This window comes from Phacochoerus africanus, chromosome 2, assembly GCF_016906955.1.
Source record: "Phacochoerus africanus isolate WHEZ1 chromosome 2, ROS_Pafr_v1, whole genome shotgun sequence".
Classification (NCBI taxonomy): domain Eukaryota; kingdom Metazoa; phylum Chordata; class Mammalia; order Artiodactyla; family Suidae; genus Phacochoerus; species Phacochoerus africanus.
In genome coordinates this window covers 226,075,291-226,101,131 of record NC_062545.1, presented here as the reverse complement: position 1 = coordinate 226,101,131, position 25,841 = coordinate 226,075,291, and the positions used below count along the sequence as shown (strand labels likewise).

General features: G+C 38.1%; 1 protein-coding gene across 2 annotated transcripts in view; it reads left to right on the top strand.

Moving 5' to 3' along the window:
* The window catches only part of TRPM3 (transient receptor potential cation channel subfamily M member 3), a 529,690-nt gene that overhangs the window by 377,420 nt on the left and 126,429 nt on the right, over positions 1-25,841 (top strand). The window contains exon 10 of one of the 2 annotated variants that reach the window (XM_047767762.1): positions 17,640-17,712. In XM_047767762.1, coding sequence (XP_047623718.1) covers positions 17,640-17,712 — 73 coding nt within the window. Of the gene's footprint in view, positions 1-17,555; positions 17,713-25,841 lie in introns of those variants that run through there. The other variant, XM_047767760.1, reaches the window with a different exon arrangement.

The window sequence follows — 25,841 nt, the reverse complement described above, 5'->3', positions numbered from 1 at the left end:
CCCACACAGTCATAGGCACTAAATGCTGCAGAAACCACCACACTTCTGCTTGATTTTTGGTCTGGTCCTTGTCCTTTATGCCTCAAGGAGGGTTGTAAGAAGAATTAGTCAGACCTTAGAGTCAGGAACCATTAAGTAGCAGATACATGAACACTGAGCATGAGCATCTGAAGCCATTTTGATAGAACCAAACAGCCCTACCTTTCCTCCTTTCCTGACAGTCAGTGAGAACATCACTAAGTCACACACACACACACACACACACAAATGTATTTTCATTTTATTTAATGTTGCCTAAGAAGAAAAATGTTCCATTTTAGACAAGTTTCCATCCAAGAGAACTAACGGGTTTTAATTTATGTCAAGAAATAACCCACACTTAACTAGAATATTCACTTCTATAGAACACTTCATTCTTTAATATCTCCGAATAAAAGACATCATTGTAGAACTATACAATCGATGTCATAGGAGTATATGAAAATGCTGGCATTTGATGCAAGTGGTAAATGTAAAGTCGAACTTATTTCTGAGGAGTTTTTTTTTTTAGGAAAGGCGATGGTGGTTGAAATGTACATTCTGCCACCCCAGAAGGCCACACCCAGACTGCACAGAGTTGCTTACTGGGACAATGGTTAGCATGTTTAACATTGCCAAGTCACATGACTCACAAAACCACTGTGTGTGTGTGTGTGTGTGTGTGTGTGTGTGTGTGTATGCATGCACATATCTTCTTTCTGTTGCAATGGCACGTTAAGTAAAACACCCCCCCCCCAGTTTTGTACTCTAGAGAGCAACTTAATGACAGCTTCTATTTTCACATTCTTGGGGATCTCCATGAGCACACACATTGCTCTGGGGCAATTATAACCTAAAGAGATGTTAATAGCCTCAAATTTTGCTAAATTCTTCCTTCTTCCTACTCTTTAGAGTCTCCCCAGAGCTTTGGTATAGCTCTATTCAAAGGCTTTTTAACAAAGAGCTCATCTTTTTGCTCACAGGTGCAAAGGTTTTGAAGGCATATGGGCAAGGACTCTCCTCATTTTGTTTTCACTGCCTGGCAGAGCACTGTCTGAATCACCCCCTACCTTGTGCTATGCTGCCCTGGGCAACTTTTGAGTCAAAATAATGGAAGTTATGGATAAACTCTTCACCTTCTCCCAAGTCATCATGGCTTTTCTGTTTCTCTTAAGAGCATCCCCATGATCTCAGCACCAAGGCTGAAAAATTAATAATCCTAAAATCTTAGTCTACAATTTTTTGCAAAGAATTTTGACCTGGAGTCGTTAAAACCATGGTTTGTGCTATGGACAACCATGAGAATAAACTGAACCATTCAATGGAAAGATATAGGCAGTGTGTTTGAATTGGCCCAAAGAAGAGAGAAAGATTGCTTGGCTTTAGGGAGAAAGAGTAGAGCTGATAAACTGCATTATTCTTTCTTTGAATCAATTCCTTCTGAGCTTGAAAGAATCAAAAACTTTACAAAATAAGGTTCACTGTAGGTTGGTATAATATGACAGTCAGGGGTCCCTAGACTAATACTCCCTTTTACCATTTAACACATGTCATGTTCTTCCATTGTCAAGTCAAAAAAAAGCAGCTTCATGGGAGGACTTCCATTCTTCCACCAGCTTTATTTTCATTTGCCAAGCTAGTTTAAGGGGAGAACCTACTGGGGCTGGTTTTTGTTTCCGTTTGTATTTCCATTCTTGTCATATGACAAAGGAGGCTCTTGCTTCTTATTCTTCTCAAGTGGCCCTAGAAAAAAAGCTGTGGAGAAAGCACAAATTGAAATCAAAAACTGCAAAAAGAGGAAAAAAAGGCAGCATCTCCAGGCTGGGCATTGTGTAAATAAACAAGTTTTCTCTGCCCATGGGACTGATGGCCAGGCACATAGGAACAAGGGCAGGAGAGCAGCCCCTGGCAGGCATGCATAATTAAAGGCAGGAGAGGGTCTGGGGAGGCTTTGACTTCCAGCAAATGGTCTTTGTGATTTTTTCTTTTATTTGCCATTCTTGAGAAAATAATCATCATACTAAAATATATCTTCCATCTCCATTTGCCAATGCTTTCAAATATATTAACTCAAACAAACACACAGAATTCAGGATTATTTTAGGTCAGACATATACTCCAAGATGTCCTGGCATTGGCCCAAAACATTCTTCGAACATGGGTGTGTGCACATATCCATAAATCAGCCCAAAAGATTTTCTTTCTTTACCTTCTCTCAGGCTAGGAATGTATTTTAATATTGCATCTTACAACCACATGGGGACATTCTTGACAAAATGGCAATATCTTTTTTTTTAATTAAAGTGTAATTGATTTACAGTGTTGAATCAATTTCTCTTGTATAGCAAAGTGACCCCAGTATATATAAAACTGGGCAATGCAAAGATGAACATGGAAGCTCAAAGCTCTGAGCTAGTGGTGAAGGATGTTCAGAGGAGCCTGACTAAATTTTGGTCGAGAACAGAGTCTTGTCATATACACTCCTCATCTGGAAACCACAGGCCAGGTTTGAACTCAGAATGAAGGCTTCACTCCACAGACATTCATTGAGCACTCACAATGTGCAAACACACTTATGGGTGACAGGAATGTAGAGATGGAAGGAGTGCCCTTGACCTCCAAGAAATCAGAGGCTATGGAAGGAGGCAGACAAGCAAATAGGAGATTGTGACCTTGAGCTTGGCCATCTGGGTTCAGATGCACCTTCCTGACTGCATGGCATCTAATCTCTCTGGCCTCAAGGTCATCAGCTGTGAAATGGGAATAACAGTAACTAGATGATAGATTTTTTAAGACTGGCTGAAGCCATGTTTGTGAAGGGCTTGCACAGTGTTTTGGCACATTTAAATACACAACAAGCGGCCTTAATAATACTGCTGTCGCTGATATTGGCATTGTTTGTGGTATAGTGTCAGTGCTCTGCTAGAGGTTTATACATGTAATTCCAAGGATGTACAGAGGACAGACACCTCACCTGAGTAAAGGATGATTAGAATCAAGATGAGCTTGCAAGAGGTGGTGTTTGAGCTGTGCCTGGGAGGACAAGGGGGCCAGATACAGCTTCAAGGGCAAGACAGACCAGCAAGAGAACAGACAGGGCAATGCAACCACAATAAGAAAGAGGGCAGGCCCAGAAAAGGAAATGGGGAGGGAATTAACCATTGTGAGCTCGTACGAGATACTAGAGACTATGCGGTATGATTTTAAAAGATGATTCCACACAAAACTTTATAATATCCTTTAATAAAAAGAGAGAGAGTTATACCTATTTCACATAGGAAGAAACTGAGGCTCAAAGAGGTCCAGTAGCGCCTAAGCAGTAACCTAAGCTTACACCTCTAGTAACTGCCATAATTCACTTTAAGTCTGTGTGAGTCTAAAGCTCATAGTCCATACACAGTCCTTCCTCTCCAAGACAGATCATAAAATGTATCTGTGTGTCAGGAATTGTGGGGAGCTAGGAAAGATGAGAACTCAGTGTTCACAGTAAGGGGGTTAGATGTTTCCTTGAGTCACAGGCACTAATAAAATATTTTAAGCCTGAGAGTAACAGCTTTCCTGAACAGGGGAAGAGTTGTCATGTGCCACTTATCCACTTTCAAAAGCATAAGAGCTAAGTGTATAATAGGCTAAGTATTAACAATACGGTATGCATGGTATGAAACAGGGAGTATAATACCACAGGCCAGCAACATAAAAGGGAAACATTCAAAAATGGTCATTAGTTTCTATGAGTTTGGCTCTTTTAGATTCCACCTGTAAGTGATATTATACAGTATTTGTCTTTCTCTGTCTGAAATCTCACTTAGCATAATGCCCCTCAACCCTGGTTTATCCATGTTATCGCAAATGGCAGGATTTCCTTCTTTCTCTTGGCCGGAAACTATTTCATTGTGTATCTATATGCACATCATTACCCATTCATCTGTTGATGGACATTAGGGGTTTCCATATCTTGGCTATTTTGGATAATGATACAAGTAACATTAAGTGCAGATGCCTTTTCAGTATCCTGCTGTCATTTCCTTTGGGTATAAATTCAGAAGTAGAATAACTAAAACACATGATTAACTCTATGGTGATTGCATTGCAATATACAGATGTATCAAATCAACATATAGTATACCTTAAACATAAAATGTTATATGCCAGTTATATCTCATTTTAAAAATGTTAATTTTCCCTAAGCTAATGAACAGCTTAGATAAGATAGCATGGAAACAAGATGTTCATATGGTACTATCCAATCCTGCTTAGGGATGTTGTTGAGGGAACAACAGGGATACAACTAATGCATCAGATATAAAGCCAAACCTATTAAATACCCCGAATGCTGATTTTTCTTCAATTTTGAGCATGAAGAAAAATATTCTGTGCTCTCTAGAGCTAAAAAAGAACCCAGGTGATCACAAGTCAGTGGTTTGTTTGTTTGTTTGTTTGTTTTGTAGATGGTAAAACCAAGATTCAGAGAAGTGAGGTGATTAGACCGAGATCCCTTTGAGGTGAGACATCTGCCATGTGAAATTGACCTCCTCTTGTCAGTCATTCAAAGAAAACTCAGGAATATGAAGACATTCACACAGGCTGAAATGGGCATTTTCCTCCAAAACATTTCCCCTGACCCTCTATGGCAGAATGTTTCACAGGCTCTGATGTAAATGTTATTTAACTAGCTCTCTTTCACTGCTCTACTGGGCAATGTACAGAAAGCAAGCCTGGAAGAAAGTATATCCCCATCCTCAGTAAGCTCACATGCCTTACCTTCAAGCTGCGTGTTCCAACCTTTCAGGATATTTGGCCCTGTCCAAAATGGTCATAAAATACTTGGTTAATAAGACATTTGGTCCATGCCAAAAGGCCCTTGATGTCTGGTCCTGTACAAACTATTTGGCATGGACCAAATATGCTCATGGATGTTTTGGATAGGACCAAACTCCAAGGACTTTTGGCATGGACCAAATGTTTTAAAGACGTTTTGAACAGGACCAAACGTCTGCTAGCCATTTCAGGTGTCATTTATGGTTGGGCAGAAAGGGAAGGAGATGTAAAATACATCTTTTCCTAAAGTGGAAACGTATTCCAAAATGTTATTCTCCTTACCCTCAAAGACTTTACTCACTGGCTAAGACTCAGGGTTGCCCTAGCCAAGGCAAAGAGTGAGATGTACCCAGTAACAAGTACTATGACCTCCTGGTTGGCAGGTTCCCAGAGGGCTGAACCAAGGGTATCTGGTCTACCAACCTTGGAAACTATCAACAGGATTATTGCCAGGAAAATTGGACTGGCTTGAGAAGGAAGATGAAAGAACTTGGGTTTGTAGCACTCTGTGATGCTTTCTGGGCACTCTTTCTCTTGGAGGGATCACAATCAAAGGAGTAGTTGGGCTGCAGAAGTATATGATGTCTTGATAATTGTGAGAAAAAGATGTAGTTTCATCCTGTGATGATGAAAAAATAAGATTAAAATCCACCCGAAAAAGCCCACTAAAGAAAGTTCCCTGTGGTGCAGCGAGTTAAGAATCTGGCATTGTTGCAGCTGTGGCACAGGTGTCAACTGCAGCACAAGTTCAGTCCCTGGCCTAGGAACTTCCACATGCTCTGAGAGTGGCCAAGAGAAAAAAGAAGAATAAGACACTTAAAATTATTACAATATGGAGTTCCCACTGTGGCTCAGCAGTAATGAACCCAACTACTATCCCACAAGGATGCAAGTTGGATCCCTGGCCTTGCTCAGCCAGTTAAGTATCTGGCATTGCTGTGGCTGTGGTATAGGCTGGCAGCTGCAGTTCCGATTCGACCGCCCTGCCTGGGAACTTCCATATGCCATGGGCATGGCCTTAAAATGACCAAAAAAATTATTACAACCTAATAAAAAGGCCTTATGGTATTAGCCTATAAGAACCATCTGTGGTCCTGCATATTCTCCTCAGAGAGATATCTATTTATTTTTTAAATATGTTAAGAAAATGCACATAAACTCAATAATGTCCTTCCTGAGAGATGGAAAATATTACCTTGGGTTGAACTGAGTTTTCACCCATCTGGTTGGCTGACAAGATAGTAGATGAGAAATATTCTTGATTCAGTTAGCCAAGACCATGAGGTGTACCTCTGGCATCTTTCACAGTGGCATCCAGTGAGGTACATCACTCGGCTATATAATAAATGAAAGAGGTAATATCAGTTGTCAGGAAAAGAACTGAAAGCAGGAGATAGTAGGTGACAGGTTGTCATCCAGTTACAGTGCCCTCGAATGCCTACTGAAATTTTCCCCAAAGAATTAGTAGTTGAGGAGTTTAGCCTGTCTCCTGTTTCCGCCTTCATAAAGTCAGCTAGGCCACTTTTTCCTATTATCCCTATGTGTCAATGTGGGATCACAAAGTGCTCTTTAGACTGTGAAGGATATGGATCTAGGGAGCCTTGATTGAGTTCCTGACCTATATTTAACAATTTCCTTACAGTGCCATGACTTACATGCTAAAACAAACAAACTAAACAAAAACAAAAATAGACCAACAGTATCCAAAGCTCATATTCACCACATGATTTCAGTTGCACCATCCACTTATTTGAGCCAGCAGTGCCCTTGGACACATACAGCATCAAAGGACTAAAGTCAAAATAGGGAAAGTAAAACTGGGAGAAAGCGATGTGGTCCATCTATATTTTAAGACCCCTTTTCCAAAAAAATAAGAGCTACAGTGTATCCTAGTGATTGGTACTGGTGCAAATAGAGAGGCAACAACTGTTTATCTTGCTTGTAGCTCCTTTGTCTGTGCTTGTGAAGGTTGCCCTCAGCCTGTGCACGTGCCCATCCCTACTATGATATTGGTGCAATCATCTTTATTAAAGCTGCTTCTCTGACTTTAGCACTTTCACTCACAGGCTTGGAGGCCATTACAGGGAATCCGGTTTAAAGACAACACAAGCTTCCTTTCACTGCAAATAGCTTTTTATGTAATTTATGTGTTTCTATAAAATGCTCATTTCTAGCTATGAGACGGTTTGTGACAAGAGCCCTCAGCTTCTTGGACTCTATCCTAAGGACAGAATGGCAAATATAGAGCAGGGTTTATATACAAAGATATTCATCACATCGTTATTTTTATCAAACATCTAACACAATGTAATTTGCCAACAGTAGAGGTATTTATTAAATGAGAGTTACACATCTATGGTGGACAAAATACTCTGTAGATATTAAACATTATGTATTTCAAGAGTTCACAATAATACAAGAAAGGGCTTAGCTGTAATATTAATGAAAAAGAAAATGAAAATACAAAATAGTACTTCACAAATATGCCTCCCCACACATTCACGTATATACATACTCTGCCTATGAAAAATAAAAAAGGAAAAGAAAGAGACCTGAAAGAAATATGCCAAAATTTTATCATCAGTAGTTTTCTTTTGGTAGGACTTGGGGTTTTGGAAATTATTGTTCTTTTGACTTTTTATGAACTTTCTATAGTTTTTAATGATAGACATACATTGCTTTTATAATAAAAAAATTTTCTTATATCGTAACTGATGGGTTTGTGACCTCTGAATTTCGTTTTTTGGAGAGAGAAACAAACTCTAGTGTTCTTAGATTACAGTGGGAGGAGAGAAAAGGGAGTAAAAAATTGAAGTAAAAAAAGCCAAACCTCCTCCATGTGTTGGCTCTCTGCATTAATTGCCAAATTGTTCATGCATGAACATCCCTGGAGAGAGCATGAAGCTGAGTACTAGTGTGGGTGTGCTTTAATCTCTGAGACAATCCATCACAAAAAGTGACCTACGTGGAATCAGACACTGCAGATAAAAGGAAGACACCTTTAAAATAAACTGGCAAATCCATTGTATAATAAAACATCCTTTTAAAAGTCAAATAATCATTTATCTTTTCTTTCTCTCTCTCTTTTTTTTTTTTTTTGCTTTTTAGTCCTGCACCCGTGGTATATGGAAGTTCCCAGGCTAGGGGTCAAATCGGAACTATAGCTGCGGGCCTACATCACAGCCCACAGCCACAGCCACAGCCACAGCCATAGCAGCTTGGGATCCAAGCCGCACCTGTGACCTAGACCACAGCTCATTGCAACACCGAATGCAAAACTCACTGAGCAAGGCCAAGGATCAAACCTGCATCCTTATAGATGCTAGTCAGATTCATTTCTGCTACACCACAATGGGAACTCCTCACTGATCTTTTCTAATGTGTAAATTCATACATGACAGTCTTTTTAAAGGAGAACACACTGGAATTCTATTAATTTCATCCAGTTTTTATCTCTATAGCATCACCTTTTGTTCACCCACCTCAGTGTGGAACTGTGAGTCTTGTTAAAAGTATCACATGGAAAGTCAACATATAGTTTATATGGAACTTGATAACAAATAATTGAACTTAACTTGATAATTATTTTCTAGCAAAAATTTTGAATGTCACTTTCCATGGATCTTCGGTTTGGTCATTTCTAGGTGTGTTGGAATTTCCTCTGATTTTCTCCCTTCATCTGTACAAATCAGCATGCTCATTTCTAGAAGCCAATACTTTAGGCAAAACATTGACTTTTATTAGAGTTCTGGTTGTGGCTCAGTGGTAACAAACCCGACTATGTAGGTTCGATGCCCAGCCTCACTCAGTGGGTTAAGAACCTGGTGGTGCTGCAAGCTGCTGGCATAAGTTGCAGATGCACCTCTATCTGGTGTTGCTGTGGCTGTGACATAGGCTAGCAGCTGCAGCTCCAATTCAACCCCTAGCCTGAGAACTTCCATATGCCTCAGGAGCAACCCTAAAAAAGACAAAAAAAAAACTTGTGAACCAAATGGAGTTCAATTTCCTAAATGATGGAAATCAAATAGGAGTGCACTTTAGATGCATAGTATGTCATTCATCAAGCCGCATTTTTCTCCTCCCTGTACCACGTGGGTGACCTTTGATTGTGCCAAAGTGAAAAGTGAATCCAGGATCTGCTTAAAGGCCTTTTATTACCAACTAGGATTCCTGTTTAGATCCCTATTAGAGATCTTGTATCATTCTGTATCCTGATGAGCATGGGTTTTTGCATTTTTCTATTAATCACTCAATTATTTCAGATTTTCTTGATATTAGTAATTCGTCAGGGAAATGTTCTGCTAAGCTGATAATTTTTAATTTTTATTTATTTTTATTTATTTATTTTTTTTAGAGCCGCCCCCGCAGCATATGGGAGGTTCCCAGGCTAGGGGTCTAATCAGAGCTATAGCCACCGGCCTACACCACAACCATAGTAACGTGGGATCTGAGCCTCGTCTGAGACCTATACCAAAGCTCAATGAGGGAGCCTTAACCCACTGAGCGAGGCCAGGGATTGAACCCACAACCTCACGGTTCCTAGTCAGATTTGTTAACCACTGAGCCATGATGGGAACTCCTAAGCTGATAATTTTTAAAAATCACTGCATTGTGGTGACTGAATTACTTGTGAGTCTAATTCTCTCTCTCTGTGCTCCCGACCTCAGGAAACATATCTCCAGATTTTATTAAGAAATTTAATGAATAGATAGGAAACATTTTAGAGATGTTTCTTTTAAGGAATTTCCAGATGTGGAGTGTTTAATGTCCTTAAACCAATTGGTTAACATTATTATAGTGGACTTTTCTAAACTTCTAAAAAATCATAGGAACTTTACTGATTATTGCATAGCTATGTATTTCGCTAAAATTCTCAGAAATGTTACAAACCATTTGTTAAACTCAGATGTCATCTGTTCCATATCCAACACAGCATGAAATGATTGTGGAATGTTCCTTTCTATTTTTGATAGATTGAGCCAAAGTATCTTTGCAGCTTATAGATATCCTTCAGTTTACTATCATGGTTATTTTCATTTTCAAAAGCCAACCCGAATCTCCATGTCTACTTTCATAGATTTATTGCTCACTGTGGCATAAATATAAATCACAAATTAAGCTCCATTAATAGACACCTTGAAAAGGAGTCAATTTAATTTTCCCAATGTATTTTTTTTGTCTTTTTTTTTTTTTTTTGCTATTTCTTGGGCCGCTCCTGCGGCATATGGAGGTTCCCAGGCTAGGGGTCCAATCGGAGCTGTAGCCACCGGCCTACGCCAGGGCCACAGCAACGCGGGATCCGAGCCGCGTCTGCAACCTACACCACAGCTCAAGGCAACGCCGGATCGTTAACCCACTGAGCAAGGGCAGGGACCGAACCCGCAACCTCATGGTTCCTAATCGGATTCGTTAACCACTGCGCCACGATGGGAACTCCCCCAATGTATTTTTTAAACCCTCATCTTATTCAACTGTGGCACCTGCTGAGTATTAGAAGTGAAAGTCCAAGACTAATTCAGCCACGTATACTCTCTTTTGTTATTTAGGTGGTGAATTTATTTGTTTGCTACCCAGAAAATGAACCAAACCACCTTCACATAAAAAATCTTTTTCCAAATCAATTCCATGCTTCTGTTTTTTTTTTTTTTTTTTCATTTTTCCATAATCTTGCTTCGAATATTTTTCTAGGCTATGGTATAATCCACATGGCACCAAGTTTCACATACTGTGGGGAAACATACTTTGGGTTCATTGGTGTTACCTATATCTCAAAAATGTCATATTCATACTAAGCCTCAATAATTTCTAAAACTCAGGCAGCCCAGTTTCTGTCACAAAATGTATGACATGATGTTATCATATAATATAGACTCTTTTGTTAAAATTGACTCTTAACACTTGAAATATATTCTTGATCTATAGCCTAGCAGGCCCATTCACTTTAGATGTTATCATTTTGTATGGAATGTGCTACTTTTTACTTTTTGGTTTCTCCAAACCAGTTTCCCAGACAACTATTTGGTAATAATGATCCACCGAAATATTTCCTGAGCAAGGACTAACAATCCTGCCTGAAAAGGGACCTCTCTTTACAACAAAGAGGCCTGGGTGCAAATAAGGGCAATGAAGGGTTAAAGTGATATGCTAGACAGCCGTACAGAGTGTAATAGGGGCACAAAGAGAAGTAAGGCTTCTTTGGTGGCACATGTCAATGAAAGTCTTGTAGTTTGTTCACCAAGCAGAGGGAAGGATATTCCAAAAAGAGGGAACAGAATAAACAAAGGCTAAGAGGCTAAAAGCAACATCAGGGTCCCTGGAAGGAGCAAGTCATTCAGCACAACTAGGGCATCAGGTGTGTGGGGTCAGGTCATGGCTGTGGCGGTGGGAGAGGAAGCAAGGACATGGCAGTGAAGATATATCAGCAAGAGACAAGACTAAGGAATAATAAGGAGTGGAATGTTGGCATTTTCTGCTAAGAATTTTTAGCTTTGTGCCCTAAGCAATTGAGGTCAATAAAAAATTTACTAAGGAGGTCTATGTAATCAGGAAAATTGCTTGAAGAGCTGCATGAAGAATAGGATGGAAGAGCCAGAATCAGGAAGACCAGTAAAGAAATGACCACAATATTTAAGATGCTACAGGCTGGACAACAGCTATGACAGGACAGAGAAGGAAGTAAATAGTGAGAAGCACCACTATAGAGCATTTTCCACGGTCTGACATGCCATATATTCACTCACTTTCCCTCTTTATCTCTTCACTAGAATGTACCAGAAGTAGGCTCCATGAAGGCAGGAATTGTTTGTAGTTTTGTCCACTGCTCTGTCCCTAGCAACTCTGGTGCAGAGAGGCTCAATTAAAGATGCGTTCAATGCATCTGTCCTATGCAGGGGGTGAGGGTGATTCCTGATTTCTGACCTTGAAGAGCATGTAAAATGACAATGAGAAAGTGGAAAAGCGGGTTGGCAGACAGGATGGAGGGGCGGAGACTAGGGAAACCATGTCATTTTGAAAGATTGAGCTTCCCTTCATGTGAGAATTAGAATTCCATCCAAGCTAAGGCAATTTGTCCACAAGGAAACTGGAGCCATAAAATGTCAAACTAAATTAGGAGGAAAGTTGGTTGTTTTCTTGAACAAAAATGTTTGATGTTTGTTGTTTTGAATCTTGAAGAACACTTTAATCTCCCTGTATTTCATAGTGTTTTGACAAAATAACCCATCATGTGAAACAAATCTGAGAATTACTTTTAGGGTACATGTTGAGAATACCAGTTTTATAAGGGAAGTCAGGCTTTATTTACTAAATTGCCTATAAAATAATTTGATTAGTTCCCATTGTGTCTCAGCGAGCTAAGAACCTGACTAGTATCCACGAGGATGCAGATTTGATCCCTGGCCTCGTACAGTGGGTTAAGGATCTAGCATTGCCGTGAGCTGTTGCTTAAGTCACAGATGCAGCTCAGTCTGGCATTGCTGTGCCCAGCAGCTGCGGCTCCAATTCAACCCCTAGTCAGGAAACTTCCCACGTGCCACAGATGCAGCCCTAAAAAAAAAAAAAAAAGGAAAAAATTTATTAATAACTTCTATTTAATTTAAATTTTTTTCTATTAAAATTTACATTGGTGAGATTTGAAAGAATGAACACACATGCCTATCTCCCTTACTGCCCTTCAAATCCCAAAGATAAAATGACAAAACAAAACATGTTTCTTAAATCCCTATCAGAGTTCAGCATGGAGGGAGATGAAAAGGGGTACCATATTAGGAAACAAGAGATTTTGAGTCATTTCTGGAATATAAAAAGCAGCTATATAAGTTAAAGATTTAAAATAATTATAGGAGGAAAAATATATACTGCGAAGGTAAAAAGTTATTTCATTTACCATACAGGATCAAAAAAAAAAAAAAAGGGCAGGAAATGAGAGGTCTGGGAGAAGAATCAGGGTAAAGAATTAAAGAATTTCTCTCAGATTAACTGGGCCACGAAATTCTATATGTAAAAATTTTATTCTACAGGTATACTAAGCCGTGTGTATAGAGGGGTTTTCACTGCCGTGGTGTTAATAATGATATAAGATTGGGAACAACCCACATGTTCATTAGCAGAAGTACAGGCATATAGTGAAACATTAGGCAACCAAATACTGGTGCCTATCTCTTCATGGCTGAATGGACTGTTCTCCAGGATAGACTGTTATGTGAAAAAGAGTGAAGTATGAAGTGGTGTGTAAAGCTTGCCAACACTTGTGTGAAAGGGAGTTGCGTGCAATTCCGTCTTTCTATGTGTAGAACATCTCTGCAATTCGTTATACTGGTTGCCTTTGTCAAGGGGTGCTGAAAACTGAGGACAGAAGTAATACATTTAATTTTCACTATGTATCTCTTTATACCTTCGTCATTTTTTTTTCTTTTTGCCATGAGTATGTATTATCTATGCAAATGCAGATATTTTTAAAGGAAAAGAAAGGTGTACAAAGAGAGTGATAAGAAGATCTAGAAAATAAAAAACATAAGATGAAAGAAATAAAGCAAAAAAAAATCAGTAATCACGTTAAACATAGCTGAATTCTTTTCCGCCTTTGCGAGAGATTCTGTTTGAGTTTTAGGGAAAAAAAAAAATCTAGCCTTGCTATTTACAAGATATATACCTAAAGCAAAGTGACCACATAAAAGTGACAAATAACCAGATGGAATAATATACCAGATAAATCCTAATCCCCCATAAATGTATATGTGGCAATTACAAGGTTAATATGAAACAAAATATAATACAAAGCAACAGCATTAAGTAGGAAGAGGAGTTATTATATACTGATTAAAAGTTAAATCTGCCAAGAATTGTCATGAACCTTTTACACATTTATTAAAACACTTTAAAACATAGAAAGCAGAGTGTTTACTTTCAAGGAGTAATTGTGACATGTAAAATGATAATAGGAGATTTTTGACATGCCTGTCAGCAATAAAAAATAAATATGTATTTGAATAAAAAATAGTAAGTATAATCTATATATATATATAACATTGAAGTCTGTACCGAGCAAATAGAGAATAAACACTTTTCTCAAAACAAAATAATGTTTATGAAATGTTACACACATATATATACACTCTAATATTAAAAACAATTTTTTTTGTCTTTTTATCTTTTGAGGGCCATACCCACGACATATGGAGGTTCCCAGGCTAGGGGTCTAATTGGAGCTGTAGCTGCTGGCCTATGCTACAGCTCACAGCAACGCTGGATCCTTAACCCACTGAGCGAGGTCAGGGATGGAACCCACAACCTCAAGGTTCCTAGTCGGTTTCATTTCCCCTGTGCCATGATGGGAATGCCCTTAAAAACAATTTTAAGTAAGAGAAAATAAATTGCATATATTTAAAAGTGGATGAACATGACATAATGTACATTAAAATGTGAGACATGTAATCTTAAATGTATTTGTTAGAAACAAGAAAGAATAAGAATAAATTGACCAAGAGATCAACTTCTAGGATAAGCTAGAGAAGCAAAATAGAAGAAATTAGTGAGCAGAAAATAATAATTTCAAATGGTAAATAATAATATTGACCAATAAAAATGAAAACCTGATTCTTTGAAATGATATTGATTTTGACCAAGTGAAAAATAAAGAGGAATGAAAAAGTTACCTTATAATTCTCTGCATAAAGGAAATTTTTTAAGTAATAAGAGAGATCTATGTTTAACCATATACCAGTAAATTTGAAAATCTAGATGAAATGTTTGATTGTATAGGAAAATATATGAAACTGAATCTAGAAGCGACCAAAAATCTGAATTGATTAAGAACTGTTGAAAAATTTATAAAGTTAATCAGTTACCTATCCCTAAAGATGCTTTAGTGTGAGATTGTTTATAAACATTCTACTAAATCTGCCAGAAGGAGAATTTTTGTTACGTTAACTATTCTGGGGCATAAGTAAATTTAAAAAGCTTCCCAATTCATACTGAAGAGTTAGTGCAACTCTAACACCAAAACCAGGCAAGAATAGTAACATGTACCAACCTCACTTAAAAACATAATTGCAAAGACTCACAATTAAATATTAGAAAATCATATTTTCCTAATTTCTATTAAAGAATAATACTTCAAAACCAGGGAATTTTACATCATTCTATCATATTCCCAAACTACTGTTTTGATTCACATCCCCAGGAATATTTAAGAATACCTGGGTTTTTTTGTTTTGTTTTGTTTGTTTTGTTTGTTTGTTTGTTGCCAACCCTGGGGGTCTGAAATGATGGCTCTAATTTTCTTGTTGGACTTTTCTTCTCTGAGGAAAACATATAAGTTGAGTAATTGATATTTAAAAAATGTTTAATTTCAAATAAAAAAGTTTAGAGTAGTGATGGACACATCCCATCTCAGGTCAACTCAAGGCAAAATTAGGAAATAAATTGCATTTTGGGATCCTTCAGTCTCTCCTGGGTGGTGTCTTTCCTTCTTTCCAGGTTTCTTAGGTTCATTTGTTCCAAGCACAGCAGGATGGGGTATGGACAGATTGACAATTCCAGAAAAACTGGGAAACCCCAAAGCACAATGCCATTTCAGGCTCCTTGACAAATGACAGCACACATATCCATGTTACCTTTGCCTCCACCCCCAAATCCTTTAGCAACTCCACACTGTACACCCTCCTTCCCCCTCCTCAAAGCTGTTTATAAGAAAGGCTGAAAATCTTTCATTTCAGAGTGAATCAATTTATCTGTTTACTGCCTCAGAAGAGTTTGCATCTGAAGTGGGATCTCTGAAGGCAGTGAAATTTAGGCATCTGCAGAACAAGTAGGTCAGGTGTTTAAGGAATTCCATTTGATGCCTCATTTCTGAATTCTTTCTAAAACAGTGAGCTCAAATGTTATCCTGGTAGTCCTCAGTTTGCTACCAGTCAGCACATAATACCTTTCAGACCTTAGCCAGCCCTAAGGTCTGTCATAAAGGGTCAAAGATTTAGCCAAAAGTCCACTTCTGCCCCTTGATTCTTTCTCCAGGGGACCGCAAGTTGTCTTCCCAATTCAAGCACTCCTTTCTGAGTTTAAAACAGAGACCTGCCTCTCATCTCCCAAGTGTATTCTGCAGAGGTGTTCATATCTGTTAGGAAGAACATCCTGATGGCACTTTGGCCAAACCTGTGCTTATGCAGAAACGGATCTCAGTGCAAGTGTAGCTGGGAGCAGACATCCTCCCTATAGGGATCACAACTGTGGCCTGTGAGCCAACTGCGTAAATGGACTTTGCCTGGCTGTCTCTATGACTTGAACGGTTTTCACTTCAAAGGCCTATGAAGCGTTTCAGCTTGTAATCTCTGCCTTACACTCATCCCAGGCTCTGACTCAGGGACGTAAACAGATAGAAAGAGTCAGGCACCTGACTAGTCAGGTGCTCCAATGATCATGTTCCTTCCCTCTCTTCTTCCCAGTGTTTAAGGCATAAGACAAAAAGGGGAGATTCAATCATAGCTGTCCTTCTACCTTGTTGTTGATCTTAGGCAAATTACTCTATCTCTGGGCAGTGGACTAGATTTCCAAGGCTAATGATTTGCCAGTCTGTAATTCCAGTTGCCTTTATCACATAAATTCTGTTTATCTTGGTGGCAGAACTTAGAATGATATATTAGCAAATCCTATAAAGTTTACTTCCTATGTAGTTAGAAATAGGCAAGTCCTGTTATTTTTCTGTGTCACAGATAAAGAAACTTGAAATCTGAAGTAGTTGAGTACAGTAGTAATTCAATTAATATAATATTCATATTTGGCTTCCTTAAGTAGCTTCCCTCTGACTTGAAAGAAAAATATTATTGTTAAGCATGATTTGGGGGCCTCATATTAATCCAATATATATTAATCCTTCACTGCTACTTCTGTACTCTCTTCCCCATTACCATCCCCAGAGAATAATTTTCTCCCCTGAATTAAAAGGAGAAAATGTTGTTGTATTGCCTGCCTCCCTCTTCTTACAACCTGGACGTACTGTTAAGTCATTCTCAAGAGGGTTTAAGGTTGTCAAGAGGACTGAAAGTTCTAGAGGTATCACAATATTGAAACCCTTGAATAAGTATTGCAAAGGAGTAAGTGTAGTGATGGCTAATTGCACACGTGCATATACACACAAACACACATGCCCACATGGTGGGGCCATTTACTGAAGGGCACACTAACTAGCTGTGTTTAAACACTTAATTTCTCAGCTCATAGTTTAAATGATGACATACATTTTTGTAAATCTGGCACGTTTTAATTCTAAAACTGAAATGATTGAAAGGGACATTTTCCTTTGTCTCTGATTTCAGAAATTGTAACCATCATCAATATAATTATCTAATGAGGTTTTTCTTTGGAGGCTGCTGAGACATCACCCTCTTAAAGAATTGCAGTGCCCTCTAACTGAATTTTTGCTATGTATGCTTTCCCTGTGGCTAGGAATCTACTTTAGGAGTTCCCATTGTGGCTCAGCAGTAATGACTAGTATCCATGAAGACGCGGGTTCCATCCCTGGCCCAGCTCAGTGGGTTAAGGATCTGGCATTGCCGTGAGCTGTGGTGTAGGTTGCAGATTCTGCTCGGATCTCACATTGTTGTGGCTGTGAGTGTGGCCAGCAGCTGGAGCTCTGATTCGACCCCTAGCCTGAGAATTCCCATATGCTGCAGGTGCGGCCCTAAAAAGCAAAAGAGAAAGAATCTATTTTATACATATTAAGATAGTCGGCGTTCAAATATGGTCTCATTGATTTAATTTCTTTTGGGGGAAAAAACATGTTGCTAATGGACCTGTCTCAATTGCAGATTACAGTATTTCGGATGGGATCAGAAGGACACCAGGACATTGATTTAGCCATCCTGACAGCTTTGCTCAAAGGTAAGAGTTTCTATGTGCAGAGAGTGCAAAAATAATTTAAATGGATTAACACAGCAACCTTATGTCTCCTAATAGTGGATATAATCCCAAATGATACCATGACACATCCAATTATTGATAACATAAGGATGTCTCCTGTAAGACAGTTAATGCTATTAAATTCTCCTATGGTAGACCTGTTGTAGTGTGACTCAATTTCATAGAATTTAAATATAATTCAGTCATGTCCACTGAATCATAAAAACACATGAACTAAAATGCTAATATGTAAAATACTAAGTTACTAAGGTTATTTAGTAGTTATTACCCTGTCTACATTCAAAAACCATTCTATATGGCATAGATGGTAGATAGATGATAGATAGACAGACAGATAGATAGATAGATAGATAGATAGATAGATAGATAGATAGATAGATAGATATGGAGATATTATAATACATTAAAAACAGATAATCAGGAGTTCCCATCATGGCTCAGTGGTTAACGAATCCAACTAGGAACCATGAGGTTGAGGGTTCGAACCCTGGCCTTGCTCAGTGGGTTAAGGATCTGGCGTTGTTGTGAGCTGTGGTGTAGGTCGCAGACATGGCTCTCTTGGATCCTGCGTTGCTGTGGTTGTGGTGTAGGCCGGTGGCTACAGCTCCGATTAGACCCCTAGCCTGGGAATCTCCATATGCCATAGGAGCGGCCTTAAGAAATGGCAAAAAGACAAAAAAAAAAAAAAATTTAAAAATAAACAAAAGAAAATTTCCTCTGTTCAGCACTGAAGTGAAAACTGAAGCTATAACACAAAACAAAACCACAAAGCTTGTGGACTGCTGTTCTGGGTTAGAGCTACCTCCCACATTCTCCCTGAGCCCAACAGTTTTTGCCTCTTGCAGCATTTATCATATGACTGGTCACTGCCTATGTGTCAGTCTCCCTTAGACTATAAGCTCTGTGAGGGCAGAGAATGTGTCTTGTCCATTACTGATTTCTCCTCGTGATCTCTAACACATGATAGTGTTTAATCAGTTTTTATGGAATAAATGAAGAACGGAATGGATTACCCAGTGATTTAGGAATAGACTCAGCATTCCAAAATTAAAATCTGAATAGCATCCATTATATTCTAATTTCCAGTCTACCTACCTTTATTCCACTCTTAGTATTTTCTTGAGTACCCATCACATGGCAGCCACTGCGCTAAGGGCTGAGGTTTTTACAAATACCGAAAATGTTAGCTATCGCAACAACTACATCACATTAGAGCTATGTCCAATCCCCACTTTACAAATGGGATAAATGGAGCTGCAAAAGGTTAAGTAACTTTCTCAAGATTACTCTGCTAATTAATAAGCCTGGACTTGGATCCAAGTATGTCTAACTCTTCACTGTATCACGTGTGACCCCTTTTTGTCTTATTGCCTTTTCTAGGGCCGCTACCACAGCATATGGAGGTTTCCAGGCTAGAGGTCTAATCACAGTTGTAGCCTTAGCCTATGCTAGAGCCAGAGCAACACAAGATCTGAGCCATGTCTGCGACCTACACCACAGCTCCTGGCAATGCCGGATCCTTAACCCACTGAGCAAGGCCAGGGATCGAACCTGCAACCTCATGGTTCCTGGTCAGATTCATTAACCACTGAGCCACGACGGGAACTCCACATGTGACCCCTTTGATACTAGAAACTTTCAGGGCTCTCCACTCATTCCCCAAAGTTATATATACACATTTATTCAAAATCCTGATCACATTCCAAGTTCACAATCCCATGAAGTATAGTGTGTATCTGAAGTTGAGAAACTCTCCTTTAAAGCATTTCATTCTAATGAGCTAAAAATTATGTACATGTGGAAGAATTAAGGGACTATGCATGGGTTGAACCACAAAGCATACTCTGGTCCTCAATCTCCATCTATCAGAGACAAAATTAAGAGTTCGAGGCAACTAATTCTCTGATATTTGTTGTTCCTATATAAAAATAAGGAAATATAGTTGGTAACTAATCCTTATGAGAACTTGCTAGGTGCCAAACACTGTGTTAGATGCATTCTGTGTATAAAATTATTTAATCTCTACAGCAGTTTGATGACCAGATTATAAAACCCAATTTATAGATAATGATACTGAGGTTCAGAGCAACTAAGTAACATGCCCAAGATGAGCTGGCCAGGAATTGGTATAGGCAGCCTGACCCCCTATCTCTCACTTATGTGTACCACCAAGGCATGCCTGTTTCTTTTTTTTTTTCTTTTTTTTTTGTCTTTTTGCTATTTCTTGGGCTGCTTTCACGGCATATGGAGGTTCCCAGGCTAGGGGTCGAATCGGAGCTGTAGCTGCCAGTCTACGCCAGAGCCACAGCAACGCTGGATCCGAGCCACATCTGCAGCCTACACCACAGCTCACGGCAACACCAGATCCTCAACCCACTGAGCAAGGCCAGGGATCGAACCCACAACTTCATGGTTCCTAGTCGGATTCGTTAACCACTGCGCCACGACGGGAACTCCCATGCCTGTTTCTTGATTTAAAAAAAAGTGGAATGTATACATGTATGTGTAACTGGGTCACCATGTTGTATAGTAGAAAACTGATAGAACATTGTAAACCAGCTGTAGTGGAAAAAAATAAAAATCATTATATATAAAATAATAACAAAAATTTTTAAAAAGACATTTCAAAAAAAAAAGTGGAACATCACATTGATCTTCTTGAACCAAAACTCATGGCAAGTGGAAAGGTGGCCCAATTATCAGTTAAAATATATTGGCCATCGTAATACCTTCCATTGAAGATACTTTCTTCCTCTTTCACCAATTTGAGAGACTTAACAATTGTGTTTCACCTTCAGATCAGTCTTAGAATTTAATTGCTAAATATAGAATAGTTGTTTACTGACCATTCTATGCATCAAACTACATTTTATATTACAACCAGTAGTGACATATATGTATTTAGAAAGCTAAAATTAAACTGCATAAAACAGTATCTATATTTACTATATGCAATGAAATTGGCTATTTTCTATTCTAATCTATCCTATTCTCTTTAAAGCTGATTTTATCCCACTAAATTGATTTCATGACCTACTAATGGGTCATAACTTGCAGTTTTGAAAACACTTCCCTAGAATATTAAAGGAAATTATGATTGCTCTCAGAAATTAACATTTCTAATCTCTATAATGAACATTATTTATGCAGAAGTTCATGCTAATGCGAATTTATGCCATTAAAAGATTATGGTGTGTCAACTCTATTTTACGCAGGCTTTTAAATGCTCTCTGATTTTGACCCAGATGATTCGAGAAGGATATCAAATGTAATATTTTTGCTACTTTCTTGGAAGTCAAGAGCATACTTACATCTGTTTCAAATTCTTTAGTTTGTTAAATTTTTCTTCCTGTATATTTTTTAATTATGACTGGGCATGTAACCTGGTTTAACATTTAATTTCTTATAATTATACATAGTTTTCAATTATCTAATATGTAAGGCATCTTTGTACAGTTCAGTTTTTATCCTTTCCATCATTTGAGAAAACCAGAAGTAAGAAGGGAGGAGGAGGAGGAGAGATGAAACTAAGGACTTGTTCATGAATTCAGAGCCTGTGAGGGAAAGGACACACAGGAAACTAAGTGGCTGTAGGGAAAATATACCTTTGCTGCTCTTTGTTTCTCATCCACTGGGTTTTTCTTTGTGATCTGTAATATTATAGAGTACTATTTTCTAGGAGACAGACTTATTGGTTATCTCTTCGAAATGAAGGCAAAAAGGATACAAAAAGAGTGTTGTTCCAGAGATTTAAGAGGACCAGTTTATTCAAATGCTGACACTGGGGGTAGCTTTTGAGACTAGGCAATGTTGCATTTGTCTTTCACATAAGAGAACTGCTCTCTGAGACAAGTGGTCTGGGACTAGAGACTGTACACCCTACATCCTTCTCTGCTTTTTCCCACTCTGCCACCACACACACCCGGGGGAACACAAAGAAGTGATGCAGAATAGAATTGCCGGGAAAATACAGGAGGAAGAATATTCAGATTAGCCACAAATAAAATTTTAGTGTAAGCATTTCTCAAATATTGCATGGGACATACTAAAAATAAAATGTTTATAATTTATCTGAAATTCAAACTTAACTGGGAGTCCTATATTTTTATTTGCTTAATTAGGCCATTCTACTCAAAGGAGATGTGACACCATCAGTACTTCTGGACTTAGACTCCTTTAGGGGTTCTATGGGAAGAGCAACTTAAGAATCTCAAGAGGTCCCCTCATTCTTCTGCTTCTGTATCTCAGGCAGGTCCTGCCTAAATCAGGGCAGCCAGAGATTTCCACTGGGAAGGGCCCCAAACTTACCTTAATAAATTGTCCATTGCTTAGCAACCTGAACTGATGGCCACCTTATCCTATCTGCATACCTCATACTCTAAGTTCAGTGAAGCCAGAAAACATCTACTCATAATAGAAGATGTTATTGTAAGCGTTCCCTTGACCTCTTCTGTGCATAAAATTGCTCCCAATGCTTTTCATCTTTTCTCATGTACCCTGGGAGTCAAATCTTGTGGGTGTATATACTCTCATTCCTGTACATGCACTGAAGTGTAATATGTGATGATTGCCATCCTCTAATTGAGGAGAATTCTTTTTCTTTGGGTTTAAGCCTCATTAGTAAAGTTCATCTGTAGCATGAAGAAAGAGTAACTTTTATTCCTTGGTTATTTTTCTGGAAAGCATTTGAAAAGAGCTAAATGAGAGTGCAAAAATAATATATTCCACCTCAAAACTGTCGAGATCACAAAATACAAGGGTAGTCAGAGCTCTGAGGAGCCTAAGGAAACATGTATAAATGTTATGTGGTGTTGTGAATGAGATTCTTCAGCAGAAAAAAGCATTAGGTTTTCTCTGCTTTTTGTTTGTTTTTTACTTTTTATTTCATCTTTTTTTAACTCAGTGAATTTTATTATATATAATTGTACAACCATCATCACAACCCAATTTTACATTTCCATTCTAAACTTCCAGCCCATTCCTCCCCCACCCCCCGAACATGTCTCCTTTGGTAACCATAAGTTTTTCAAAGTCTGTAAGTCATTTTCTGTACTGCAAAGAAATTTATTGTATCCTTTTTTTAGATTCCGCATATACGTGATAGCATATGACGCTGGCATCTCACTGTCTGACTAACTTCACTTAGCATGCTAATTTCTGGGTCTATCCATGTTGCTGCAAATGCCACTATTTCATTTCTTCTCATGGCTGAGTAATATTCCATTATGTATATATCACATCTTTTTTATCCACTCCTCTGTTGATGGTATTTATGTTGCTTCCATGTCTTGGCTATTGTATGTAGTGCTGCAATGAACATTGGAGTACATGTACCTTTTTGAGTCATGGTTTTCTCTGGATAGATGCCCAGGAGTGGGATTACTGGATCAAATGGTAATTCTATTTTTAGTTTTCTGAGGAATCTCCGTATTTCTTTCCATAGTGGTTGCACCAATTTACACTCCCACCAACATTGTAAGAGGGTTCCCTTTTCTCCACACCCTCTCCAGCATTTATACTTTGTCGACTTTTTGATGATGGCCATTCTGGCTGGTGTTAGGTGGTACCTCATAGTAGTTTGATTTACATTTCTCTAATAATTAGTGATGTTGAACATGTTTCCATGTGGGGTTTTTTCCATCTGTATGTCTTCTTTGGAGAATTGTCTGTTTAGGTGTTCTGCCCATTTTTTGATGGGTTTTTTTGTTTTTTGGTATTGAACTGCAAGAGGGGTTTATATATTTTGGAGATTAATCCTTGTCAGTTGCTTCATTTGAAAATATTTTCTCCCATTCTGTGGGTTGTCTTTTTGTTTTGTTTAGGGTTTCCTTAGCAGTGCAAAAAACTTTTAAGTTTAATTAGGTCCCATTTGCTTATTTTTATTAACATTACTCTAGGAGGTGGATCTGAGAAGATACTGCTGTGGTTTATGTCAGAGAGTGTTCAGCCTCTGTTTTTCTCTAAGAGTTTTATGGGATCCAGTTTTATATTTAGATCTTTAACCCATTTTGAGTTTATTTTTGTGTATAGTTGTTAGGAAGTGTTCTAATTTCATTATTTTGCATATAGCTGTCCAGTTTTCCCAGCACCATTTATTGAAGGGAATGTCTTTTCTCTGTTGTATATTCCTGCCACCTTTGTAACAGATAAGTTGACCATTGGTGCATTGGTTTAATTCTGGGCTTTCTATCCTGTTCCATGGATCCATATTTCTGTTTTTGTGCAATTACCATTACTGTTTTGATGACTGTAGCTTTGTAGTATAGTCTAGAGTCAGGGAGCCTGATTCCTCCAGCTCCATTTTTCTTTCTCAAAGTGGCTTTGGCTATTCTGGGTCTTTGTGCTTCCAGAATTTAAAATATTTTGTTTGAGTTCTGTGGAAAATGCCATTGGAAATTTGATAGGGATTGCATTGAATCTGTAGATTGCCTTTGGTAATATAGCCATTTTGACAATACTGATTTTTCCAATCCAAGAGCATGGTATATCTTTCCACCTGTTTGTGTCATATTTGATTTCTTTCATCAGCATCTTATAGTTTTCAGAGTATAGGTCTTTTGTCTCTTTAGGTAGGTCTATTCCTAGGTATTTTATTCTTTTTAATGTGATGGTAAATGGGATTGTTTCCCTAATTTCTCTTTCTTATTTTTCATTTTAGTAAATAGAAATGCAGTCAATTTATGTGTATTAATTTTATATCCTGCAACTTTACCAAATTCATTGATGAACTCTAACAGTTTTCTGGTAGCATCTTTAGGATTTTCTATAAGTGATAGTTTTACTTCTTCCTTTCCAATTTAGATTTTCAAATTGGCAAAGAAATATCACTATTTTCACAACAGTGATGGTTTTATTTCTTTCTTTCCAATTTGGATTCTTTTTATTTCTTTTTCTTCCCTGGTTGCTGTGGCTAGGACTTCCAAAACTATGTGGAATAGTAGTGGTGAGAGCAGACATCCTTGTCTTGTTCTAATCTTAGCAGGAATTATTTCAGCTTTTCACCATTGATAATTATGTTAGCTGTGGGTTTGTTGTATATGGTCTTTATTATGGAGAGGTAGGTTCCCTCTATGCCCACTTTCTGGAGGGTTTTCATCATAAATGGGTTTTGGATTTTTGTCAAAAGCTTTTTCTGCATCTACTGAGAGGATAACATGGTTTTTATTCCTCACTTTATTACTGTGGTATATCACACTGATTGATTTGGAGATATTGAAAAATCCTTGCATCCCTGAGATAAATCCCACTTGATCATGGTGTATGATCCTATTAAAGTATTGCTGGATTCTCTTTGCTAGTATTTTTTTGAGGATTTTTGTATCTACGTTCCTCAGTGATATTGGCCTGTAATTTTCTTTTTTTGTAGTATCTTTGTCTCGTTTTGGTATCAGAGTGATGGTGGCCTCATAGAATGAGTATAGGAGTGCTCCTTTCTCTGCAATTTCTTGAAATAGCTTCAGAAGGATAGAGGTTAACTCTTCTCTAAATTTTTGATAGAATTTGCCTGTGAAGCCATCTGGTCCTGGACTTTTGTTTTTTGGAAGTTTTTTAATAACAGTTTCAATTTCAGTACTTGTGATTGGCCCATTCATCTTCTCTATTTCATCTTGGTTTAGTCTTGGAAGATGGTACTTTCCTCAGCATTTGTCCATTTCTTCAAGGCTGTCCATTTTATTGGCATATAGTTGCTTGTAGTAGTCTCTTATGATCCTTTGTATTTCTGTGATGTCTATTGTAACCTCTCCTTTTTCATTTCTAATTTGACTGATTTGAGTCCTTTTTTTCTTGATAAGTTGGGCTAAGGGTTTATCAATTTTGTTGATCTTTTCAAAGAACCAGCTTTTAGTTTCATTGATCTTTTCTATGGTTTTCTTCATTTCTGTTTCATTTATTTCTGCTCTGATCTTTATGATTTCTTTCCTTCTGCTAACTTTGGGTTTTGTTTGTTCTTCTTTCTCTATTGCTTTAGATGTAAAGTTAGGTTGTTTATTTGAGATTTTTCTTGTTTTCTGAGGTAGGCTTCCCTCTTAGAGCTGCTTTTGCTGCATCCCATAGGTTTTAGATTATGGTGTCTTTGTTATCATTTGCTT